The sequence below is a fragment of the Eublepharis macularius genome, chromosome 2 (assembly GCF_028583425.1).
Source record: "Eublepharis macularius isolate TG4126 chromosome 2, MPM_Emac_v1.0, whole genome shotgun sequence".
Classification (NCBI taxonomy): domain Eukaryota; kingdom Metazoa; phylum Chordata; class Lepidosauria; order Squamata; family Eublepharidae; genus Eublepharis; species Eublepharis macularius.
Genome location: NC_072791.1, coordinates 141,041,752 through 141,063,362, shown reverse-complemented (window position 1 = coordinate 141,063,362; position 21,611 = coordinate 141,041,752). Strand labels below are relative to the sequence as shown.

The 21,611-nt window shown below is 42.3% G+C and overlaps 1 protein-coding gene across 1 annotated transcript in view; it reads right to left on the bottom strand.

Annotated features, from left to right (window-relative positions):
- Window positions 1-21,611, bottom strand: part of LRP5 (LDL receptor related protein 5) — a 226,208-nt gene that overhangs the window by 131,964 nt on the left and 72,633 nt on the right. Inside the window, exon 2 of the mRNA XM_054970416.1 lies at window positions 20,335-20,725. Coding sequence (XP_054826391.1) covers window positions 20,335-20,725 — 391 coding nt within the window. The remainder of the gene's footprint in view (window positions 1-20,334; window positions 20,726-21,611) is intronic.

Here is a 21,611-nt window from a genome sequence, read left to right as displayed (position 1 = left end):
ATTGTGCAAGGGGGAAAGGGGGGGGAGAAACGAGGAGTATAGTTTATATCTAGAGATGTTTGAAATCCACAAGGCTAAAGGAGGAACAGAAAAACCCCAGAGCAATATGCAAACAAGTTCCACAAGAGGAGCCCTGAATAATTTACAATCAAATCAACTCTCATTAAAAACAGGCTGTCCAAGAACATCAGGTGTATTTAAATGCTGCATAACTGCTTTTTTAAAGCAAGTTGATTTTCCTGATCCTTAAAACAGTGAACCCAGGGTTTCACTCTGACCCTTATAAAACAGCTAATACTTCTGCTAAATATAAATGCTGAATACAGTCCACGTGAAAAGTAGCAGCAGACTATGCCACTGGTTTGAAAACTCAAACCAAGAATCAGTAAAATAAATCCAAGCAGACAATGAAATTGGAAAGCACTTTGCCTCAATAACTAGCATTCCTATAACCACTTATCATTTCCAAAAATACTGCATGCCTCATTAATCAACCCTCTTGAAATAACCTCGCACTTGACTTATACAATAATTAGTTCATCTATGGAAACAGAAAAAGCAAGAAAGAGAGATGATGACATCTTTGCCTCTTGATAGTTCACCTGTTGAACTAGAACTGTAATTCAGAAATCAAGGGCAGTTTTGATTGCCTTTGGGAATTTCATCCCAGGGAAACCAGTGTGATCAAAGTACAATGCCACTGCTTTCCCCAAGGATGGATGTAGCTCCAGGGCAAGCAGGTGGGCCATTTGTTTGTGCAGAAGGACACTGGTAACCCCTTGGAGATCCCTCAGTATTCAGCAGAACTTTCTCCTAGCAATGATGTCGCAATCATATGAACCTACTAATATATACCTTGGTGTATTTGGGAAGCATGCACAGAAGTAGATCTACAGGACCTTTTGAAGAACATTTCAAAGAAACAGTTTCTACATGGTGCACAAATAATGGTTTCTAATCCTCTTCAAATCACATGCTTACTATAAGTTTATAGCTACCTTAGACCTTTCAATGAATTTGTGGTGCAGAATGCATCCCCAGCTGGCAGTACAGTATAGCAGTCAGAGTGCTGGACCTGGGAAATCCCTATTAAGTCATGAAGCTGACTACATGATCTTCAGTCAGTCTTCCCTCTCAGCCTGGCCTACTTCACAAGGTTGTTGTAGGGATAAAATGAGCGATGGGAGTGTCATGTACACTGTCCAGAGTGCAACGTGAAGGAAGCACATCTCCTTCCCTCTTTTTTGCTGTTGTTTATCTGCAATAATTAGTTTATCATAATGGATAGAATTAATAATGCTTATATTAAGATTAATTAAGGTTGTGGATTCATTAACACTTCATGACCAAAACAAACTAGTTAAAAACATGCGTTCACATCAAGCAAGTCTCCCAGAGTACCACCAGGAACATGCAGCCAAATTGGGTTTCCACTGAGAGGTGACAATAGGCAAAAATTGTCAGCCCTGTCTTCCACAAGTGGAAATCATTACCACAAGTAGAAACACAGCTTATTTATTTACCAGATTTTTATCCTGCTCTTCCTTCAAGGAGCTCAAGGTTGCATACATCAGTCTCCTCTCCTTCATTTAACCCTCACAACAACCCTATGAAGTAGGTTAAGTTGAGTGGGTATGACTGACCCAAGCAAGTTCCCATGGCAGAGTTGGAATTCAAACCTGGGTGGTCTTTCAGTTCCTAGACAGACACATTAATCACTACACCATGCTGGCTCTATTTAGGATCCAAGCCACAGTACTTGCCATTACTATTAGTATCTGCAAGCCAGATATAGTTTCTGAATATTTTGTATCACACCATTATCTGAAAAAGATGAGGCAAGGGACTAGACACAGTGACTAAGAACACCATCTAATGTCAAAATATCAAAAAGTATACATCCTCTCAATAAAAGGAACTCAGCAACACAAATATGAGCCCTGTGGTTCACCTCAGACAGCAAAACTAACAGAGCTTTTGTTTGACACACAAATGAGATAATAGCCCCCTTCTCAGCCAGGTATTAATAGTTCCCTTAGTCACGGACTGATAAGCCTCTTTACCAAGTCAGAACCACACTATTGCTATTCTATGTATTTTAGAACTGGTCTTTGATTTTAATAAATAATAATTCTTTAAATTAGTAATTCACCAGACGAAACTCAAATCTGCACAAGAGATTTAGGACCACATCCTTAGAGTAGGATTCTCTGTCCATCACTAAATATACTTGTTTATCCAATGCATTTCTTGGTCCAACCTCCTGTAAAAGTATGTCTCCTCTTTTTACTGCCCAATGCCAAGTTTTGATACTGCAGAAGCTTTCTTTATTTGTATAGTGCCTTTCAACCTAGAAACGTGAGAATTCTACCACTAGAAAACATTTTTAAAAGACAGAGGAAGAGTGGACCCCCCAGTTCCCCCAATTTTTTCCCAGCCTTCACATCTCTATTTCCACTCCTTGAGATAACCAAGGCAGCTAATCTAGAAAACTACTAGAATTAATACTAAAGCAGCTAAATTGACTCCAAACTTGCTACTAAGGAGGAGTCATTTAGTAGAAAAAGAGCTGAAGGAACTCATTAGCATAAATCATTAGCATATGTCATGCCCCTTGATTGGGCCAAAATGGCCAGGATTCAGTTGCTGCCAGACCGGGGAGTGTTGCCCCACCTGGCAGTGGGCCAATCAGGGCCGTTTTGGCCCCAATCCAGGCCAAAACGGGCCCAAAATGGCTGAAAATGGCCATTTGGGGCCCGTTTGGGCCCAGATCAGGGCCAAAACAGCAGGGACCAGGTCAGTGCCGGGCAGGGGAGGGTTTCCCCCACCTGGAACTGACCTCGTTCCGGCCATTCCAGCCCCAATCCCAGTGGAAATGGGCCCAAAATGGCCATTTTAGGTATGTTCCAGCCCAGATCCCGGCAGAAAATGGCCCCAAATGCCCAAAAGTTGCCATTTTGGGCCCCTTTGGGCCCGGATTAGGGCCGAAACAGCCCGTATCGGGTCAGTGCCAGGCAGGGGAATGGTTCCCTTCCCAGCACCGACCCGATCCCAGCAGTTTCAGCCCCGATCCCGGCGGAAATGGGCTCAAAACTGCTGAAATGGCCATTTTGGGCCTGTTTGGGCCCAGATCAGGGCCTAAACAACCTGGACTAGGTCAGTGCTGGGCGAAGGCTTCCCCCACCCGGTACCGACCTGATCCTGGCTGTTTTTGCCCTGATCCAGGCCATTTGGGCTCCAATCCAGGCCAAAACAGGACCAAAATGGCAGAAAATGGCCATTTGGGGCCCATTTCAGCCCAGATCGGGGCCCAAACGGCCGGAATCGGGTCAGTGCCAGGCAGGGGAGGGTTCCCCCACCCAGCACCAACCCAATCCGGGCTGTTTTGGCCCCAATCAAGGCCTAAACTGTCCAAAATGTCCAAAAGTCAGGTGGGTGGGGCCACCTGACTGTTGGGGGAACTGCTGGAACAGTGTCCCAGTGCATTCCCCCTGGAAATGAGCCCTGGTAAGGACTATTGTTCTACAACTGTCCTCCCCTCCTATTGTTACTGCCACTTGGACAACAGAACTGCTCAACAGCTTTGGCTCACTTTTTTATCCCAGACATAGTTTGAATTCTGCTTACTATTCTGGACATAAACCTTTTAAGAAAGCATTGTAAATGTTCACAGGCTTGTCTCGCTCATAAAATGAGAGGGCAAGATGGATAGAACAGAACTCTTATCCTTATAATAACCACAGCAGACTTCTCTGGGCCCTTTATAGCCAGGTGAGTAAACCAGAGCTGGATAATCATACCTCCATCAGGTACAAAGCTCATCAGAATCTGAGAATCCTAGGAAAGGCAATCAAATAAGACAACATATGAATTTCCTCCATACGTGACTGATTTCACACAAAGATGATTAAATGCAGTAATCAGGACTGACAGCTTTACAGGCTACCATAATGGGCACTGTGGCGAGTTAATATACAAAGCAACATCTTTCATTTTGGGATTCGTTTATACGATGTGAAAGGGAAGGGTATTAATCAGAAAGTGAAGCTAAAGTAAAGCAAATAAAGACAAACAAGAGCTGGAAATCAAGCATGCTCATTGGTATTTCTGACCTCCCACTAAATTGCATCACAAACTGCTTCAGAATGTCCTCTCACTGTCAAAAGTAGTTTAACATGTGGCAAGCAGCACTGTCCAAGAAATGCAAATCTTCAGAGTCTCCTTACATGTACGGAACTAGGTGCATGGTTCTTTGACTTCCTGCCAGAGAGCCACAGGAAAATTAGAGGTCTTCCTTCACTGGGTAAGCAATATGATAATTATTTTAAATTTGAGAAGATGGGTGACCCACAACAGTGAACAAAGATGTACGTGTAAACAATCAAAGTGTTTGGGTTTGTGTGGGTCATTACCTAAGTGATGGGAATACAAAATCTTAAAAATGCACCCTGCACTCTCCCAGAAGGGGAGAAAGAAACAGCCAAAGAGACAAGCGCCTCAACACTTACTGGCAAGAACCCAGGCAAGAGACCAGCTGTCTTGGAGCTGGCTAGGCATCAGGACTGCATGTCATCAGTAAAAAATCTTACGCTAATTGTCCAGGGTGCCAAGCCAAAGACAGACTAAGAATCTTTAGTCTGAGAGTTGATGGCACTGCAGATATTGAAAGCATAAAAGTGAAGAGACTGTAAAGAAGTTTTTGATTTGTAAGTAGGTTGCAGACTGCTGAATGGCGAGATTTTGCCAGAAGAGCTGCTCAGAGAAATGCTGCATGTTGTGCATTTGCCATTAAAACAAAATGCACATTATGCATTTGCCACAACACCTACTCACACCTTTCCTAGTACCCAAGTGTTTTTTGAAAGTGGGAGGGGTCAGGTAGGGCTTTTGCCCAGCTCATGTAAAGGGGATTGTCAGGTTAGATGCCTGAAAAATGAAGGCAGATACTTTCAGATGTGAGTTTTTAGCTAACTCAGTACGTATACTTACATTTTGTGGTTGGCTCGGCGTCCTGCACCTGTCATTTTGTGGTTGTGCCCACCACCCTATGTCAGAATTGTGCCTGCTTGCTAAAAAAAAGGTCAGGAACTCCTGCACCATAGTGTTATGGAAGATGGAAGAATATCTACCCAGAGTGTGACTTTGACTTCTCCCCTCTCACTGCAGACTGAAATGCCTGCTTCCCAAATGCTGCTCCTGGGGGACAGGGACTCCTCCAAGAGCAGCATTTCAGGTTGCAATGGGAAGAAAGAGGCAAAAAGTCATGTCTCATGAAGAGAAACTCTTCCATCTACAAAATCACTCTTATGGATCCAATACTATTATTTCTCAAACTGAATGTATTCAGCAATCATCAGTGCTCCTTTTAAATTATAATTTCAATTCCATAGTGGTGGTACTTCAACATTTTCAACTAAAAATCGAATGCATAGTATATAGGGTTTATATTGGAGATTATTTTAAGGTGTTAAAATAGTTTTTAAAAAATTTAAACGCAAGAAGAAAACAAGAGGGCCACATCAATCAGAGACAAATCAAAACAAGAAAAAGTCAATGGGCTTTTGCCTGTTTTCATTTTTCAAACACTCTTGCCACCAGCATCTGGGACAGGCTATGATAGTTAAATTATAGTCAGTTTTTAGCCAGTATGGCATATCCAAACAAAAGACATATTGTGCCTCCTTCCAGATAAATGTCCATGAAGGTCCTGTGGAATTCACTAAAGCCCAGAGAACTATGCCATAACAACACTTTCCATAATAATACAGTGTGGTTTTCTGTAACAGTACACAGAGAGCCAGCATGGTGTGGTGGTTAAGAGTGCCAGACAAGGATCTGGACACAAGTTCAAAGCCCCACTCACTCTGCCATGGAAACTTGCTGGGTGACTTTGGTCCAACCACTCTCTCTCAGCTATCCTATCTCACAGAACTGTTGTGGGGATAAAACTGAGAAGGGTTCCCTCCCCCACTGGGTCTCCACTGAAGAGAAAAGCAGGGGTTAATTAAATAACAACTGTATTTATCACCACATTATCTGCTCAGGTAGTAAAATCTTGGCAAGCAGGCAATCAAAGCAGCTCCAAGATCCACAACATAAATTAGTCTTCATGTCCCAAATTAATAACCAACTGCAGTAACAGTTCAGTAATCCCTTATGCACTACCTCCTTGAAGATTTCATACTGTGTGGATACATTTATGCCAAACTGGTTGCTCAACTCCAGCTACAATGAAGACCTGCTTGTACAGGGTGATGGCAAACCTTTCCTGGACAGGGACTACACAGCACATCATTGAGTCCTTCTGATTTCACTTATCTCCTTAACTTTGTTTTTGAAGATATCCTGAGGCATGCAAAAGTAGGTCTGGAACCCATGGTTATCCCACTCTGGAGGTCACTCATGGAGCAGAAACATCACAACATTGATCATAACAACTTCTACAAGAAGCTATGCCATGCAGAATGAGATTTGAGTAACCGAATTTAAGCAAACTTTGGCAGCAAAAGTAAACCAGGCCAACAACTCCTCTACATTGAAAGTCTGGGTACTCAGCAATGCTGGCTGCTATTGCAAGTTTTATTATTGCTTAATAAACCAGTTTGATTTGTAAATCTAACCTAGTATGTGCATAGTTGGTCTTACTGTACTTCAGAGGTAGAGAGCATGGCTGGTCTTTCTCAGGGATGACAAGGAGGAAGCTGGCACCTGCAGTTATACCTAGCTTTGCTGCTGCTATGGTTGGAGAGCACGTAGTCTCACAGTCCTTACAAAAAACTTTGAGAAAAGAGATGGTGCTATGAGTGAAAACTGTTACTGGCCCTGATCTGTTAACCCTCATCCAACAAGTCTGCTACTCACTGCTGTTGCACTTAGCTCAACTCTGCTGAGTAAGCCATGGTGCTGCAAGTTGCTTTCAGAATTCTAGTGAGAGTGAGACCAAGCAGTAAGAGCAAATAATCAAGTAAAAGCATACAAAACACACCATATCTCACTTCTGCAGGCCGATGGACACTGAACCAATAGCCAGAACTTCAGTGTAGAGACAACAGCAAAGCTTGGGATACCCCTCACTGCTGGAATGGGTGAAACGATGAGAACTGACCATGGTGATATCTCAGAACCCTAAAACACCTGAAGCCTATGAAGCCAAAAGGTGTAAAGCAGACATCTTGGATCAAACAAGAGAATCATGACAGGAATGAAGTCTCATGATAAGACTGCTAGATTCCTGTGGGAAATCATCACACACCTCCACTTAAGGCTTGACTGATGACTCCATGGGATCTCCCCCCACACCCAAACCAAAATTTATGACCAGTGTTTATGAGACAATAATTTGACATTCCAAGCTATTCAAGAGCATCCAGAACAATGCAGTACTTGCCTGGCAAAATGATCAAGTAATTAATCACCAAGATAGGTGCTTCTGCCCCATTAGAATCTCCCTCAAGGTGACTAGTAATAGAAAAAAACTGTTCTTGCCACTGACAGAAAAGGGTGCAGATTTGAACTATAAAAGGACTCCATTTTAGCTCAGCAGGCTAAACTGTCACACCACTAACCACAACTCTTACCAATGCTCACCCTTCAGAATCAATTACCATAGAGATCTCACTTACTCACTGTCTTCGCTATTGAAGCCATCCCTCATCTCAGCCAGGTTCCCTCATCCATCCCTGGTTCTCTTGCTCACTCCTCTCTTCTGCTTTCTCTCCACCAGCAATGTACCCCCTTCTCCCCTGACCAGACCACGGACATCATGCCTCTTCTCTCTAACTTCTCCATTCTCAAAACTGTTCTTCCTGAAGGTTCCAAACTTTCATTCTGCTTCCCTTTGCCCTTCCTCTTTTAGGCTCTAAGCCTGATTATACCCCTCCTCAGTCAGTCTGGTCAGGCTGACCCCCATTTATCACTTCCACTGTAACTTCTTCTCTCCACCCCTATCATATTCTACCTTTTAGGGGATACAGTACATACCACTTATAGGCAGTACCTTCATAGGTGGACTAGTAGTGGGTGGACCTATCTAGCTAAACATGACTGCATCCACTAGGAATTGTTTAACTGCTTTTTGTTGCATTTCTAGATTTAACTGACTTTATTATGTTGCATTTTGGAAATGTGCTCCCCCTTCCTACCTATTGCTAAACTCAAAGATTTATTTAGTTCAGTTAAAGATTTCTATGGTATTTCCCAAGCACGTACATGTTTTAGACACAGGATTCCAAAATGAGGACTGGAGGGACACATGTGTACATGTATTTCCCCTAATCCCAAGCAGTTACAATGGATTATGGTAATGTCTAGTGATGTCACCCCACTCCAAGAATTTAAGGAATCATGTCTGTTGATCAAAATAGAAAAGAGTCCAGTAGCACCTTTAAGACTAATCAACTTTACTGTAGCATAAGCTTTCGAGAACTACAGTTCTCTTCATCAGATGCATGGAGGGTAAGAAGGATAGTGGTGTCTGTTGATCAGGCACCACTATCCTTCCCTCCAGAAACAGCTCTGCTAACAGTACTCCTCCTCCTCAATAATGGCCTTTACATTACTCTGTCCATCTCCTATTGTCCACCTGCATTATGGCAACTTTTTTGTTTTGTTTCTACTTTAACTATATTATATAATTCTGGGGTTGGAAGGAGGAGAGAACAGACTAGGGATGATATTCAACGAAGCGGCTTTCCAGAGCAGTATTACTGAAGTCTTGTTTTAAAAAACAACTGGAATGGATGGTGGGGGGTACTACTCTGTTTTTGGGAAGCAAGAATCAGCAGAAGGATATCCACATTTTATTCCACTGGGGGAAGGGTTATAGAAAAGAGCTAAGTACTGCCAAAAAGCTGGGTACTGAATACCTGTCTGTCCTCAGTTAAGGTAGTTCTGAATGGGCAGGAGGCAGGTTCTTGGCAAAGCAGTACAACATGAGAACCCTTGAATTTAGGATTCAAGAACCCCCATCTCGGAACCCAGTCAGAACTTGGCTAAGGAATTTAAAAGCTCAGAAGGTATAGCTGAGAAAAAGATTTCCAGCCGTAAAGAGGCCTATGTGTCAAAGGTGATTTGCTAAATTGTGGTTAAGAGTTGGATACAGTTCATTGGTAAGTATCTGGAAGAAAAAGAGAAGTTAAGAAATTTGCCATTAAACTGGCCAGTGTATTTATGAGGGTCTCTTATACAAATATCGGAAAAATTGGGGGGACAGCTTAAGAAAAGTAATTATTTAGAGTAGAAACTACTGCTGCTTGAAGCAACATGCAAAGAGTCTGGAGGGAGATGGAACAGGAATGGTTAGGAATGGCTAAAATCTTGCTTAAGTCTTTGCTTCACATGTATACAGGACAGTATGTTTGTCTTGGACAAGATGTGGTCAGAATATGCACAGAAAAGACAGTTGTAAAGAGAGAGTGCAACTGAACTTTTGACGTCTCTATTGAAAGCAACAGAAATATTTTTCTTTAAAAATGGGCCATCTGCACAACAAAAACTCCGAGCAATCTAGGGAGAAATAAAGGAAGGGAAAAGAGATGGAAGAGAAGTTGAGAAATCTGCGGTTAAACTGGCCAATGTGTTTATGAGAGTCTCCTGCACAAATGTCTGGGAAAATGGGGAGATGGAGCTTATACAAAATAATTATTTAGATACAACTGCAGCTGTCTCCCTCAGCCTCCCTCCCATCTGTCCCAGAAAGGATGTTTCCATCATGATGGGATGATGTGCTTACATGGGAACCTCCTCCAGGTTAAAACCAAGAACAACTACAATCCTCCCTAGCAAACCTATAAAATTAATTGATGAGAGAGAGGTCCATTTGCTTCAAGATAAATTGACAGCATCAACCTGCTGTTTTACCAAAAGAACATCTCTGCTGCTGCTGTCATTCCCACCCAACACTAGAGAATGCCCCCATCCTATGCTATAATGCAACATCTGATTTAGCATCAAAAGGAATGGCCTGCAGAATGACAAAAGTATTTCTGTCCCTATCCTTGTAATAAATCAGATGAGTTTTTTTGATTTGCAGCATGAATGGTTCTCAGCTTTCTAGGCTGTCCTGGTTTTCATGGGTGCCTGCTAGGGAGCAGTTTCCTCAGGACTGATATTCTTGGCATTAATATCTTATAGACAAGTATGCCCTTGCCGAGTATTAAAAAAAACACACACACAAAAGGGGGTCCCCATAGGGCTAAGGAAGAGATTTCTACAAACTAAGGAAACCCAATGTTTGCAAATATATCTAAATGTTAAAAATACAAAAAAATGATGTCTCCTTTTCAAGAGAAAAGGAAATAAATCACAAATGAAATCTTGTGAAATTACACTGCGAGAGCTCAAACATTATTTTAGTTTGGTTAGGCAACATTATGGACACTCCTATCTCACTTAGTGTTCTAGTTTATCTGATGCTTTGGAATGGGCTCCAAGTCTTCAACAAATTCCACATAGCATACTAAGCAAGTCTGAGGTTACATAGACTAACTAAAACGGTGGCTGTGAGATCTCAGCCACCATTTTGTATTGTCTTGGCAACTCCAAACAAAAGGTCCCCTCTAGAGCACCAGGCAACACATTTGACACTGGAGTGGAGAAGTAGGGAGTAAGGAAGAGGCAAAGATCATAGGGACCGTAATGACAGAAGGGAGAGCTGAAAGCAAGGAGACAGAGGAAAGACAGCAAGAACATACAATAGGGGAGGGGGGGTGAAATTGAAAAAAACAAATAGAGGTTAAGCAAGCAACCTGAAGGCAGGGGGAAGGAATGGGCATAGGACTAGTATTTGTGGGTAGTGGCAGCTGGAACTACCACAGAGACACGAGGAACAAAGATGGAGGGAATCAGGAAACAGCAAGGAAGAAAGTAGAGGCAGCATAGGAGAACAACTCTCCAACTTGTTATGCTTCTTTTACCCAAAGCTGTTTATGTGAAAATGGCATGAGGCCTTCTACTAACTTCAGAATCTCTCTCAAAAAACTAACTCTTTGTATTTGTATTTAAATGTTGATCAGAACAACCTTGAACAGAAGAGTTTTAAAGTTTTGATTAGGTCCTTGATGAAAACTTGGTAACCCACCGCCTGCTTTTGTTCACTGGCACACCAACATCTTCACAAGTAAACATTTCATGGGGCAAAAAGGTTGCCTACCCTGATACAAGAGACCCATTTGGCAGGGCATCAAAAAGGACACAGATAGAAAAATCAAAGCATGAAGGTTACAACCTTCCTGGGCTGCTGCTCCGCAGCAAGTGGCAAAAGTACTCTGCCTCCGAACTATTCTGCCTCTGAACTTTCATTTAGTCATCAAGGCTGATTGTTCTATCAAAAGTCATCCTCCATTCATTTATTTTATTTATTTTATTTCATGTATGTTATTTATAGTCCGTCTTTCTCACTGAGACTCAAAGTGGATTACCTAGTGTGAGATCAGTACAATCAGTAGCAACGACAAGGGTAGGCATTTCCATACAGTGTCAAGGACATTTCCATAAACAATGTCATAGGGTAGATGAATACAAGTTTACAGAGACATAACATTAGCAAGGATCCAATACAGGGTTGAAGGATTGCTGAAACAGAACATAATCAATTCTAGGATTGACTAGACAACATGAAGCACAAGCAATATAAACGAGTACATATTCAAAGCAACAGGTAATATGTAAAGCAACATAATGGTGGAGCCCATGGTTCCCAACTCATTGGTGAAACATCTGAGACCTGCTCCCTACAATACCACCCTCCTATTAGCGAAACCTTCAAGATCCCCTCCCTACAATACCAACCTCCTATCTGAGTAAAAAAGCCTTTTTGAATAATTCAGTTTTGCATTGTTTGCGGAAAGCCAAGAGCATGGGATCTCTAGGGTGCTCAGATGTCCAAGGCATGACAAACATGTCTGCTGATGCCCATGTCGCTGCTCTACAGATGTCCTGGATAGGCACACCTCTCAGGAGGGCAGCTGACGATGCCTGGGACCTAGTGGAATGTGTATGAACTTCCAACGGACAAGTTAAGTTTGCAGTGTTATAACAAAGTAAGATAGTCTGAACAACCCAACGGGCCAAAGTTTGCGAACTAGCCTTTTTACCTTTCTTTTGACCCCAAAAACACACAAAAAGGTGGGAATCCACCCTAAAAGACCACACTCGATCTAAATAAAATAAAATGGCTCTACGCACATCTAACATATGTAGAACCCTTTCAGCCTCTGAAGACTGGGTATGAAAAAAGGTAGGTAAAGATATTTCTTGTGATAGGTGAAACTTAGAAACTATTTTGGGCAAGAACTCTGCCTTAGTCCTAAGGACTACCTTTTCCATGTGAACCTTCAGGAAAGGAGGTTCACAACATAAAACAGCTAATTCTCCTACCTGCCTGGCTGATGTAACAGTCAATAGGAAAGCCACTGTCAGAGAAAGAAAACGTAAAGGACATGTGGGCCAGGGGCTCAAAGGGCTTTGACATAAGCCTAGTCAAAACCAAAGGTAACGACCATTGAGGAACTAAAGCTCTGACTGGGGAAAACAAATTGTTTAAACCCTTTAAAAATAACTTTGATGTATAATGAGAGAAAACTGTCTTTTTATCTACAGGAGGGTGAACAGCGGAAATAGCTGCCAAATACACCTTAATGGAGGAATTGGACAGGCCCCCTTGTTTGAGTTCCCAAAGGAATTCGAGAATCTCAGGTAAGGAAGAATCTAAGGGCTCTACCCTCTTCCCCTGGCACCAAGAGGTAAACCTATTCTACTTAAGGGAATAGGATTGGCGAGTCAACAAGCGCCTCGCATTTTCTTGGACATGATTGACTTCTGTAGAAAAAGTTCGTCCTGCTGGATAAGCCAGGCCGTGAGTTTGATATTGTCTATCCTGTGGTGGAACACCCCCTTCCAAAGCAGAAGGTCCACTTTCATTGGAAATCTGTACATTTGAGTCTGCAGCCTCGAGAGGGAGTGGAACTAGGGCTGCCGAAGCCAATAAGGGGCTATTAGAATTACTGACGTCCTGTCCGTCTGTACTTTGCTGATGACCCTGGGTAACAGCGGAAAGGGGGGAAACGCATAGAACAGGTGATTCGACCAATCTAGCTGAAATGCGTCCCCAAGAGACCCGTAGCCTACTCTGCCTCTTGAACAGTATCGGGGAACCTTGTGGTTTTCTTCCAAAGCAAAGAGGTCTATATCGGGAAGACCCCGATATAGTGGGAGAAAAACATCGAGCAACGAGCTAGAACCTCTCAAGTCGGTGGCAAAAGAGGAACTGAGGGTACGTTGGGGCACCCCACCCTTTAGGAGCCATTTTTGGCGGGAAAGATGGCCGCGCAGGCACGCTGGAGGGCAAGGACACCCCCTAGTGGTTTTGAGCTATTAAAAACCTCCAGAATTGGCAGGCCTGCACGTGCGCAATCCCCATGTGGGACTTCACAGGAAGACCATAGATGAATCATTAGTTATTCAACCAACTCAGATTACCTTGAAAGTCTGTCCTTTCAATGGCATACTCTAGGCCTTTCCTAAAGCTAATTTGAGTCAGTTGTTAGACACACCTATAAATGTCATTGATCTGAAATCTCTGGTTTTTCTAACTAGTCCATAAGAAGTGAAAAGATTCTTACTCTCTTTTTATTCCACAGAAACTCTTAGAGCTATCTGGGCTAAGAAAAAGAGGTTCTTTGATCATGGAGTATACATGATTTGTGTTTTTAAGCAGGAAGGACTTTTCCCCTGTTAACATTCCATAAAGACCGCTTGCCACATCGGACCACCTCAGTTAGAGCAGAGTCTAAGAAGTTACCACAGCACATTAAGCTAAGTGAGAACGAAGGTGAACTTCAGCTGTGACTTGAGGGCACCACACACACACACACACACACACACACACACACTTGTATTTATCTCTATCCTCCCAGTTAGCTCAATACAAGCACTCTATTCTAATGGGCAGAATTATTTTACCTACTTCAAGGACTCTTTATGAAATTCCCTAGAGCTAAGTTTTTCTTAGGAGGGGATTTTAATGCTAGGGTAGGTCCCTCAGATGAGTTTCTCATCGATAAAATCCCACAGTTACCTACCAAACTTTTCTGGGGTGTTTCAAAAGAACTAGAGACCAAAAGACCAACCAAGTAGGGCTTCTGTTATTCAAACTTGATCCCCTTGGAAACTTTACTTTTATTTCTACAAGAGGATGTAGTATTGTAGATTATTGTTTAGTCATTTTTGCTGCTCTTTATTTAATCATTAATTTTAGTGTTGGTGAGTTTTTGGGAGGTGACCACTTAACCCTAATAGTTAATCTCTACCTATCTGGCTCTCTTTATCTAGTAAAAGGTCCAATCAACCATTCGGAACCACAAGGGAAGAGTCTGAAAGCTGCTATCTGGTCCCCAACCCTAGTCTACCTTTTGAAAGCAGTCTTGGACTTAAAAGAATGTCAGACTCTCTATAAATTGATAATGAGTGTACAGTACCCTTGATCACTATCATGTGCTATCCCACCTGATTAGTAATATGCCATTTTGAGGAAGGGATTTTTATATATGGCTTTCACAGACATTTCATGTGCATTTGTCTCCATATCTAGAAGCCATCTATGGGCTAAAATTGAAACAAACCACAACAGACAAGAAATTGCTGTGGTTAATTAAAAATCTCTATACTGATTCTATTGCCCAAGTGCAGTATAATAGTGAGTGTCACTTAACTGCCCCCTTCCCCATTGTCTGGGGGGGCTCAACAGGGGGGCCTTCTAGCACTATCTTTATTTAACTTGTATTTATCTGACTTGCCAGATTTTTTTAATTGATATTTCTCCATACTCGTTTAAATTACTGGTATTACAGTACTTCTTTTATTATATGCAGACGACTCAGTCCACAACAACCATCGACTCAGTCTTACTTTCCCAAACATGGATCAGCCTTTTTTGTGCCTTGAAAAGATTCCATACTTATTGTCTGCATGAGGAACTATCTATTTTACTAAAACTAAAATCTCACTGTTTGACTAAAAGAGAGACGTGGATAGTTAATGGACAGAAGATAATCTTTTAGGTATCTGGATGTTTTATTTCAGTCTACCTTGTCTTGGAGATGTCATAAACAACTGGTCACTCAGAAATCTATGGTTACTGTAAAGGCAATTTTATGGGTTTTTTTTCTAATGGGGCAGTACATCTCAGCAGCTATTAGAGTTTTCAACTCAGTGGGGATTTCTCAACTTTTATATGGTGCCCCTGTATAGATTTCTGCTGTAATGACTCTATAAATAGAGTACAGTCCTCGTTCCTTTGGACAATTGGAGGGTTTCCTAGCTGCATTTCATCATCGGCCCTTCATTATGAATGTGGTCTTAGCTCTACAGAAGCCTGTGCCTTGTATGGGTCTTTAATTTTTGGTTTCATCTATTTTTTGAGGCCCCGAGGGTAGCTTGATAAGCCTAACCCTCAGGGACTCTTATAAAGCTCCCTGGATCCAGCTTTTTGAACAGAAGTTATTTCTTATAAATCTTAAGGTAGACGATCTTTTTTCTTCCTCAATGAATCAGTGTAGAAAACAGACGACCAAACTGATTCATGCTAGAGATAAGAGCTATACCCATTCTGATGCTAGGAGGACGTGCTCTCTGCTTGCCTTGGGCCTTCTGTCTAAGGGTAAACTCCCCTCCTATTTAGACTCCTTGATTAGTCCAATGTTATGAAAGACCTTTAAGCATGCACAATTTAACTGCCCCTTTTCAATGGTATCATTGAGTCACCTGCTTGGGATCCTCTTTTCATGTCTCCGTCCCTTCCAACTGGTAGACTCTTTTGCACATATTCTTCCGCAGTGCCTCTATATGCTTCAGTTTAGGCTAAAATGGATTGGGCCTTCTTTCGATAAATGGAATACGTTTCCTTTAGCGACATCAGAACAAAAGATTCAATTCCCTTTAGAGGATTCTGACTCCTCTAACACACTTATTTTGTTGCTCCTTTTCTAGAGGACACAGAGAAGTGTTGAGGGGAGATGTTTTTAGCATGGGTTCTATGTAAGTTTTCTTTTAGCCTTATTGTTACAGACCTAGGTCCAAGAACAGGGTAAGAATTTCATGCAGATTTCCCAAGTGGCTACATTTGCCTTTATTAGCGTGCCTCTGTTCCAGTGTTTCAACAATAAGTTCCTCTGTGCTGACACAGCCACAGCTCTGGACAATAACTTCATGAGGTCAAGGATAGCATTCAAGATGTTCAGATAATCTGACAGGCAAGCATTAATATTTGAAGGCTCTGAACAGTTTGTGCAGTCAAAGGACTGACACCCTGGCCATGAGGAACTTGTCCATGGAAACTTTAATCACCAGAGCCATGTCTGCACGGAATTAGTATAGCCCTTAAGTGCTCCTGCAGCTGATAGTGTTACTATGATATCCTTCTCCCTCTTTAGGAAAGCTTATGCCTAAAGTCTGGCTAGCTACAGGGTGGTCACCACTGGAATTTTTAACAGTCCAGTGACTTCAGGAGGAAAAAAGTAAAGCCTTTTACAGAATGCCCAACATAAAATCTGAGAAAGTGGCATGGGCCCACTCTTCCTCAATGTCTGTGGTAAGCAACCTGGTACATGGAAAAATAGAACCTAGCTCTCTGGAGCCTGACAGAACCACTGGGTCCCCTTTACCTGATTCTTCCACCATCACATCCTATAGTTGCTCTGCTTTGGGAGCTCAGATTTTTACATGTTTACAGGGGAATGAGTTTCCCTGGAGAGGGTGCACTGGGTAGGAGAGGGCTTTGTCATCAGACAGTTCATCTTCTTCCTTCACTGAGTCATCATCAGAGTCTGCTGATTAAGTTAGAGAATATTCCTCATAGGATATGAAAGATGGATCTTGTGGTGAGGCTGCTGGGCCTTTCATGGCTTTCTTGGGAGGCCAGGGAGGATGGGCTCTCTGATGCCTGTGGTCCCATTGGGAAGAATGTCTCTTCTAAAGGACATGGGAGAGAAGGGAAAGGGTCTTCAGGTCACCCTCCCCTTCAATTCAGAAACACTGCAGAGAGTTCCCACCTGCTGTTTAGTCACCACCATGGTATTAAACCCAGAAAAGTCTCCATGCATTTGACTTTTCCCACCAAAATACAAATTGCAGCCGCCTGTTTCACATCCTGCATGGCTCATTGGTTGCTCTTGCACAGATGGTGCCAAAGGGTGAGAAGAAATACAGGCTTGTGCAGCTCTTCTGCCTCACTGTCAGGGGATAACTGCCTCCATTTCTTGCATGGAGGATACTGCAGTGCTTGCTGGAGCAGGCGAGGAACCAAGAGTGGAAGGAGTAGAAAAGAAGCAAGAAGTTTTTGTTTGCTTTGGTTTGTTTTAGTAGAACAGAGTATACTGATCCAGCAGTAAAGGCATATGAAGGAAGAAAAACTAAGAACTCAGCAAAGAAACATGGCGTTCTATCCTTGCCCGGCTCTCACAAGGAGGCAGGAAACAGAACCAAGGATGGTTCTGTTTCCTGCCTCCTAAGGATTCCATTCCTCCAGTGGAGGTGGGGGAATTCCCCACTCCCAGCATCCCCCTCCCCCTCCACACCTCGCCTGGTCAGCAAGGTTAGCGCGCACACACGCACACGCACACGCACATGCACACACACACACGGAGTGCACTCCTGAATGCTCCATAACACCGGGAATGACATCATTCCTGGCAGGACATGGAATCAAGAGCCCTACTGAGTAAAAATTGGCCCTGACCCTATATTGGGGGCTGATTTTTACCAAATCGGCCCCTGGCGTTACCTGTCACTTCCATGTTGTACCGGGAATGACAGAAGCAATTTGAAGCATGCAAGCAAGGTAAATTCACCCCAGCGACTCCCCCATCCCCCAGTTTGAGTCCTGGGGTACCTGGCAACCCTAATCCCTCCCCACTGGAGACAAAAAGAACAATTAGGGTTGCAGCCCCCCCTTACCCTGAAAGCAGGAGGTGGGGAGATGCTCATTCCTCTTCATCTGAGCACCCTAGAGATCTCCACTGATATCATTTCCTGATTTAAATGGAAGCAATGGAGGCTCAGTGGAGCCAGATCAGCCCCAAACATAGCAACTTTGGACCAATTTTAAAACCAGAAATGGTACCAGCTGAATCCTCCAGAATATGCATGTACCATTTTTTCACGTGCTCCAGGGGCTCCACCCAGACTCCTAACAACTGCCCCCTCTTGCTGCCAGCCAGGTGAGCAGATACAGGGGCAGCAAGTGGAGGGCTAGGAACAACTCTAGAAACAACCTACTTCCTAGGTCCCCAGTGACAGTGGGTAGAAGTGTACTTAATCAGAGTGCCCTCATCTCTTCAAGTGAAAACAAAGCTCCATAAACAGCTGTTTGGATACCAACGAATGGTTTTTTTTATATTATATAGGAGTTCAAGGAAACAGTCTGGCTTTGACCCTCTGTTGGAGTTTGGGGAGAAAATATTTTGCCCCCAAGAAGGAGCTGTAAGAAAAAAGATTTCTGAGGAAAGAGAATTTTTTTGAGCGAAAAAGTGAGACTGAAGCCATTTGGGTCATGCGCCGAGAACAGCGAAGCCTGGGAAGAAGCCTCAAAAAAACTGCAGCCTCTGGAGATCTGCCACAGCACTGAAAGCCCCAAGAGCAGAAGCAACACCAGATACAACCAGCTAAGCCACAACAAGAACTGAGTGTGAGAGACTTGAAGACCCTCAGAGAGAGATTTAAAAAGAATCTTATCACTTCTTTGGCTCCAAGGTTAAGCTGTCTAGGTTAGAGTTCTGTATATGTGTTCTGCTTTGATTCCCCATTCCTCTTTGTTAAATTGAACTCTACTTGTATTTTAAGTTCTGCTTGTGACTGGAGGGTCTGAGAGTTGTTATTGAAGTTATTTTTTTCGTTTGCCTACAGGCCATCTCTCCTATTAGGAAGCCAGTGGGATGGAGGCACAGTTGCTTTATTTTTTGTCACATACACACATGCCCTCCATTAAGAAACCTTCCATAATTTCTTCCCTCAACTGGGGTTGGTAGGGGAAACAGGGGTTACAGGAGCAATACTGAAATAAACAACACTGGTGACATCAGCTACATGAAATCAATCTGAACCACTTACTGAACCATTCTTTTCAAGTCAGTTGTCAAGTCTGTACCCCCTACATCCATAACATTTCTCTGTGTGTTGAACCATTGCTAATGCTGTAATGCTGTGCCTTGTTTGCATTTGGCAAATGCTCTAACACTTTTCTCTAATAGCCTGAGTGAGAACCCAGCTGTGTTATCTTGTTTCTTTGAAGCTCACTGAAGTGACCTTGTACTGCCTGAAATGTTATAGTTTACTTTCATGCATTCCCAGACCCTTTCGTGGGCAAACCTGTGGTCTAGCTGGGAGGGGGGAAATGAGTGGGTATTTAGAGTTGTACTTTCCTCAAGGTCTTTATTCCTATCAAGGAAGTATGTACTGCTGAGATGCTTTTTTGCCTCTGAGTAACTCTATGGAAATATATATGGAAAAGATTGGATTTCTATATAAAACCATTTAACCAAGAGCTTGGACTTCTTGTTGCAATGGTGCAGGGACGTGACTACCATATCCTGTCATCCATAGTCTGACATCAGTATTTAAACCACAGAATTAGAAAATATTGATGGAATTGATCCAATTTTTCAATGGCATCCCAGCATCCTCTATATTACCTTGTCAAAGCAGGGATTGTTTCTTCTATAGTGCACCTAATACCAGAGTGCATTTATCTAGGTGTTAGTGCAATGATTCACTGTATTCAAGACTTTCCACAAAGCACACATTCATCGTAATAGTATAAAAACCACAGCCAGCCTAGCAACCCCCCCCCCCCCCAGCCTAAATGAATTTCTAATTCTCAGATGCTTGAATTTCTCCCTCCATTGCAGTCATCAAATTGATCTGGATATCTTGATTAGTTTGCTGCACTGCTCCATTTACCTGTCAGCCCTTGAAGAGCAGTCTCCATCATGGGCTCTCATTAGGACTAAGATTCATATACCCGAACTTACCTTGCATTTAAAGCTCACAAACAGCTTTAAGTAGCCATCTTAACTGTAAAACAAAAATTCAATGTTGGCTTTTAAGAGACAGCTAAACTAGAAAAAATGAGACCAAATGAATGTTTTCCTCGGAGCTTTGGCCATGGTATACTTATATGGTCTATCATTTCTTCCCATGTTTTATTTAAGTCTAAACATAAGCTCAGAGAAAAATACCTTGAGAAAGTAGAATCTGGAACAAGAGAGGCAAGGAATTCTAACTAAAACAACCATGACCCTGCAAGCCAACACAAAAAATGGTTTCAAGAAGAAGAATGTTTACCCATGAGCTGGATCCAGGGCTATTGCTCTTGGCTGGTCAAGGTCTTGCCAAAAGAGAACCTTTCTAGATGTTCCATTGAGATTAGCAACTTCTATCCTATTAGTTTCAGAATCTGTCCAATACAATTTTTTTCCAATCCAGTCACATGCTAGTCCATCTGGGGAAACCAGACCTGAAACAATGACATTCTGTACCACATTTCCACTTCGGTTAAAATATGTTTGTTTGATGGCTTCTTCGCTCACATCTGTCCAGTAAATGACACCTTGTGTATACAGGAAGTCAACTGCAGCAGCATCCTCTAAACCACTGACAACAATAGTAGACTCTACTCCTCCAGCATCCACCAGTCTGACATCCCGTCGGTTAGCAAAAAGCAACAAAGGAGAAGCTATGGAAGAAAAAAAATTAAAATGTTATAAAAGGGAAAGTAGTATCTTATTTGCCAATGTTTTCTTAATAAAATAGAAGCAATGATACTAAACACTAAAATAAGCTGTGGTTTTGCCATGCAAGCACTGAAACTGGCATCTAGTCACACAAGGATTTAAAAACAAAAGATAATGAAAACTTTTAGACTTCATGAAGACGGACAGGATCTTGTAAAATTTCAAAAAGAAATGCAATTGAGTGTGCCTTCCAATAATCAGAGTTAACTTCTACCTATTCATAATGTTTATGCCACAAGTATCTCACAATGTAACTGCAGAATTTGGATGTTTGTGCCTCACATTTTATATAGATTTAATTCCTGAGGGCGGTAGCTGTTTGTTCACAGCCTTCTCCATTCCGCATCCACTAGCTATGACTAGGGCACAGAAATCTACAATGATGATGAAACACACTGCTTTCAATATATAAACAGGTAGCATTTGTGTGTAACATAAGACTCTGAAATTAAGTTTTTTTGGGGGGGGTTAGTTTTAAGACACAGTAATATTCTTTTCCTTGTGTCTGCTGAGAATCCTTTAAATATATGGTTCATTTAGGGCCACTTTATGTGCCCCAAAAAATGAAGTACAAACTAAGTTATGCAAAAACTTTTTAAACATAAGAAGGGTGGGTACCACAGTTAATTTCCCTTCCCTCAAAAGGAGCTCTGCCTCCAAACATATATCACTTGCAGCATTCTGTGCATCCTATCAACATTTTTTCTCTACTCTCAAGTACAATTAGGAGTCAGGAATTCAGCATTCATTCCCATTAAAGCAGTTTTGAATACCAATATTACTAAGCATATCTCCAAATCCACTGCACTATTTAATCAAACCTCTGTC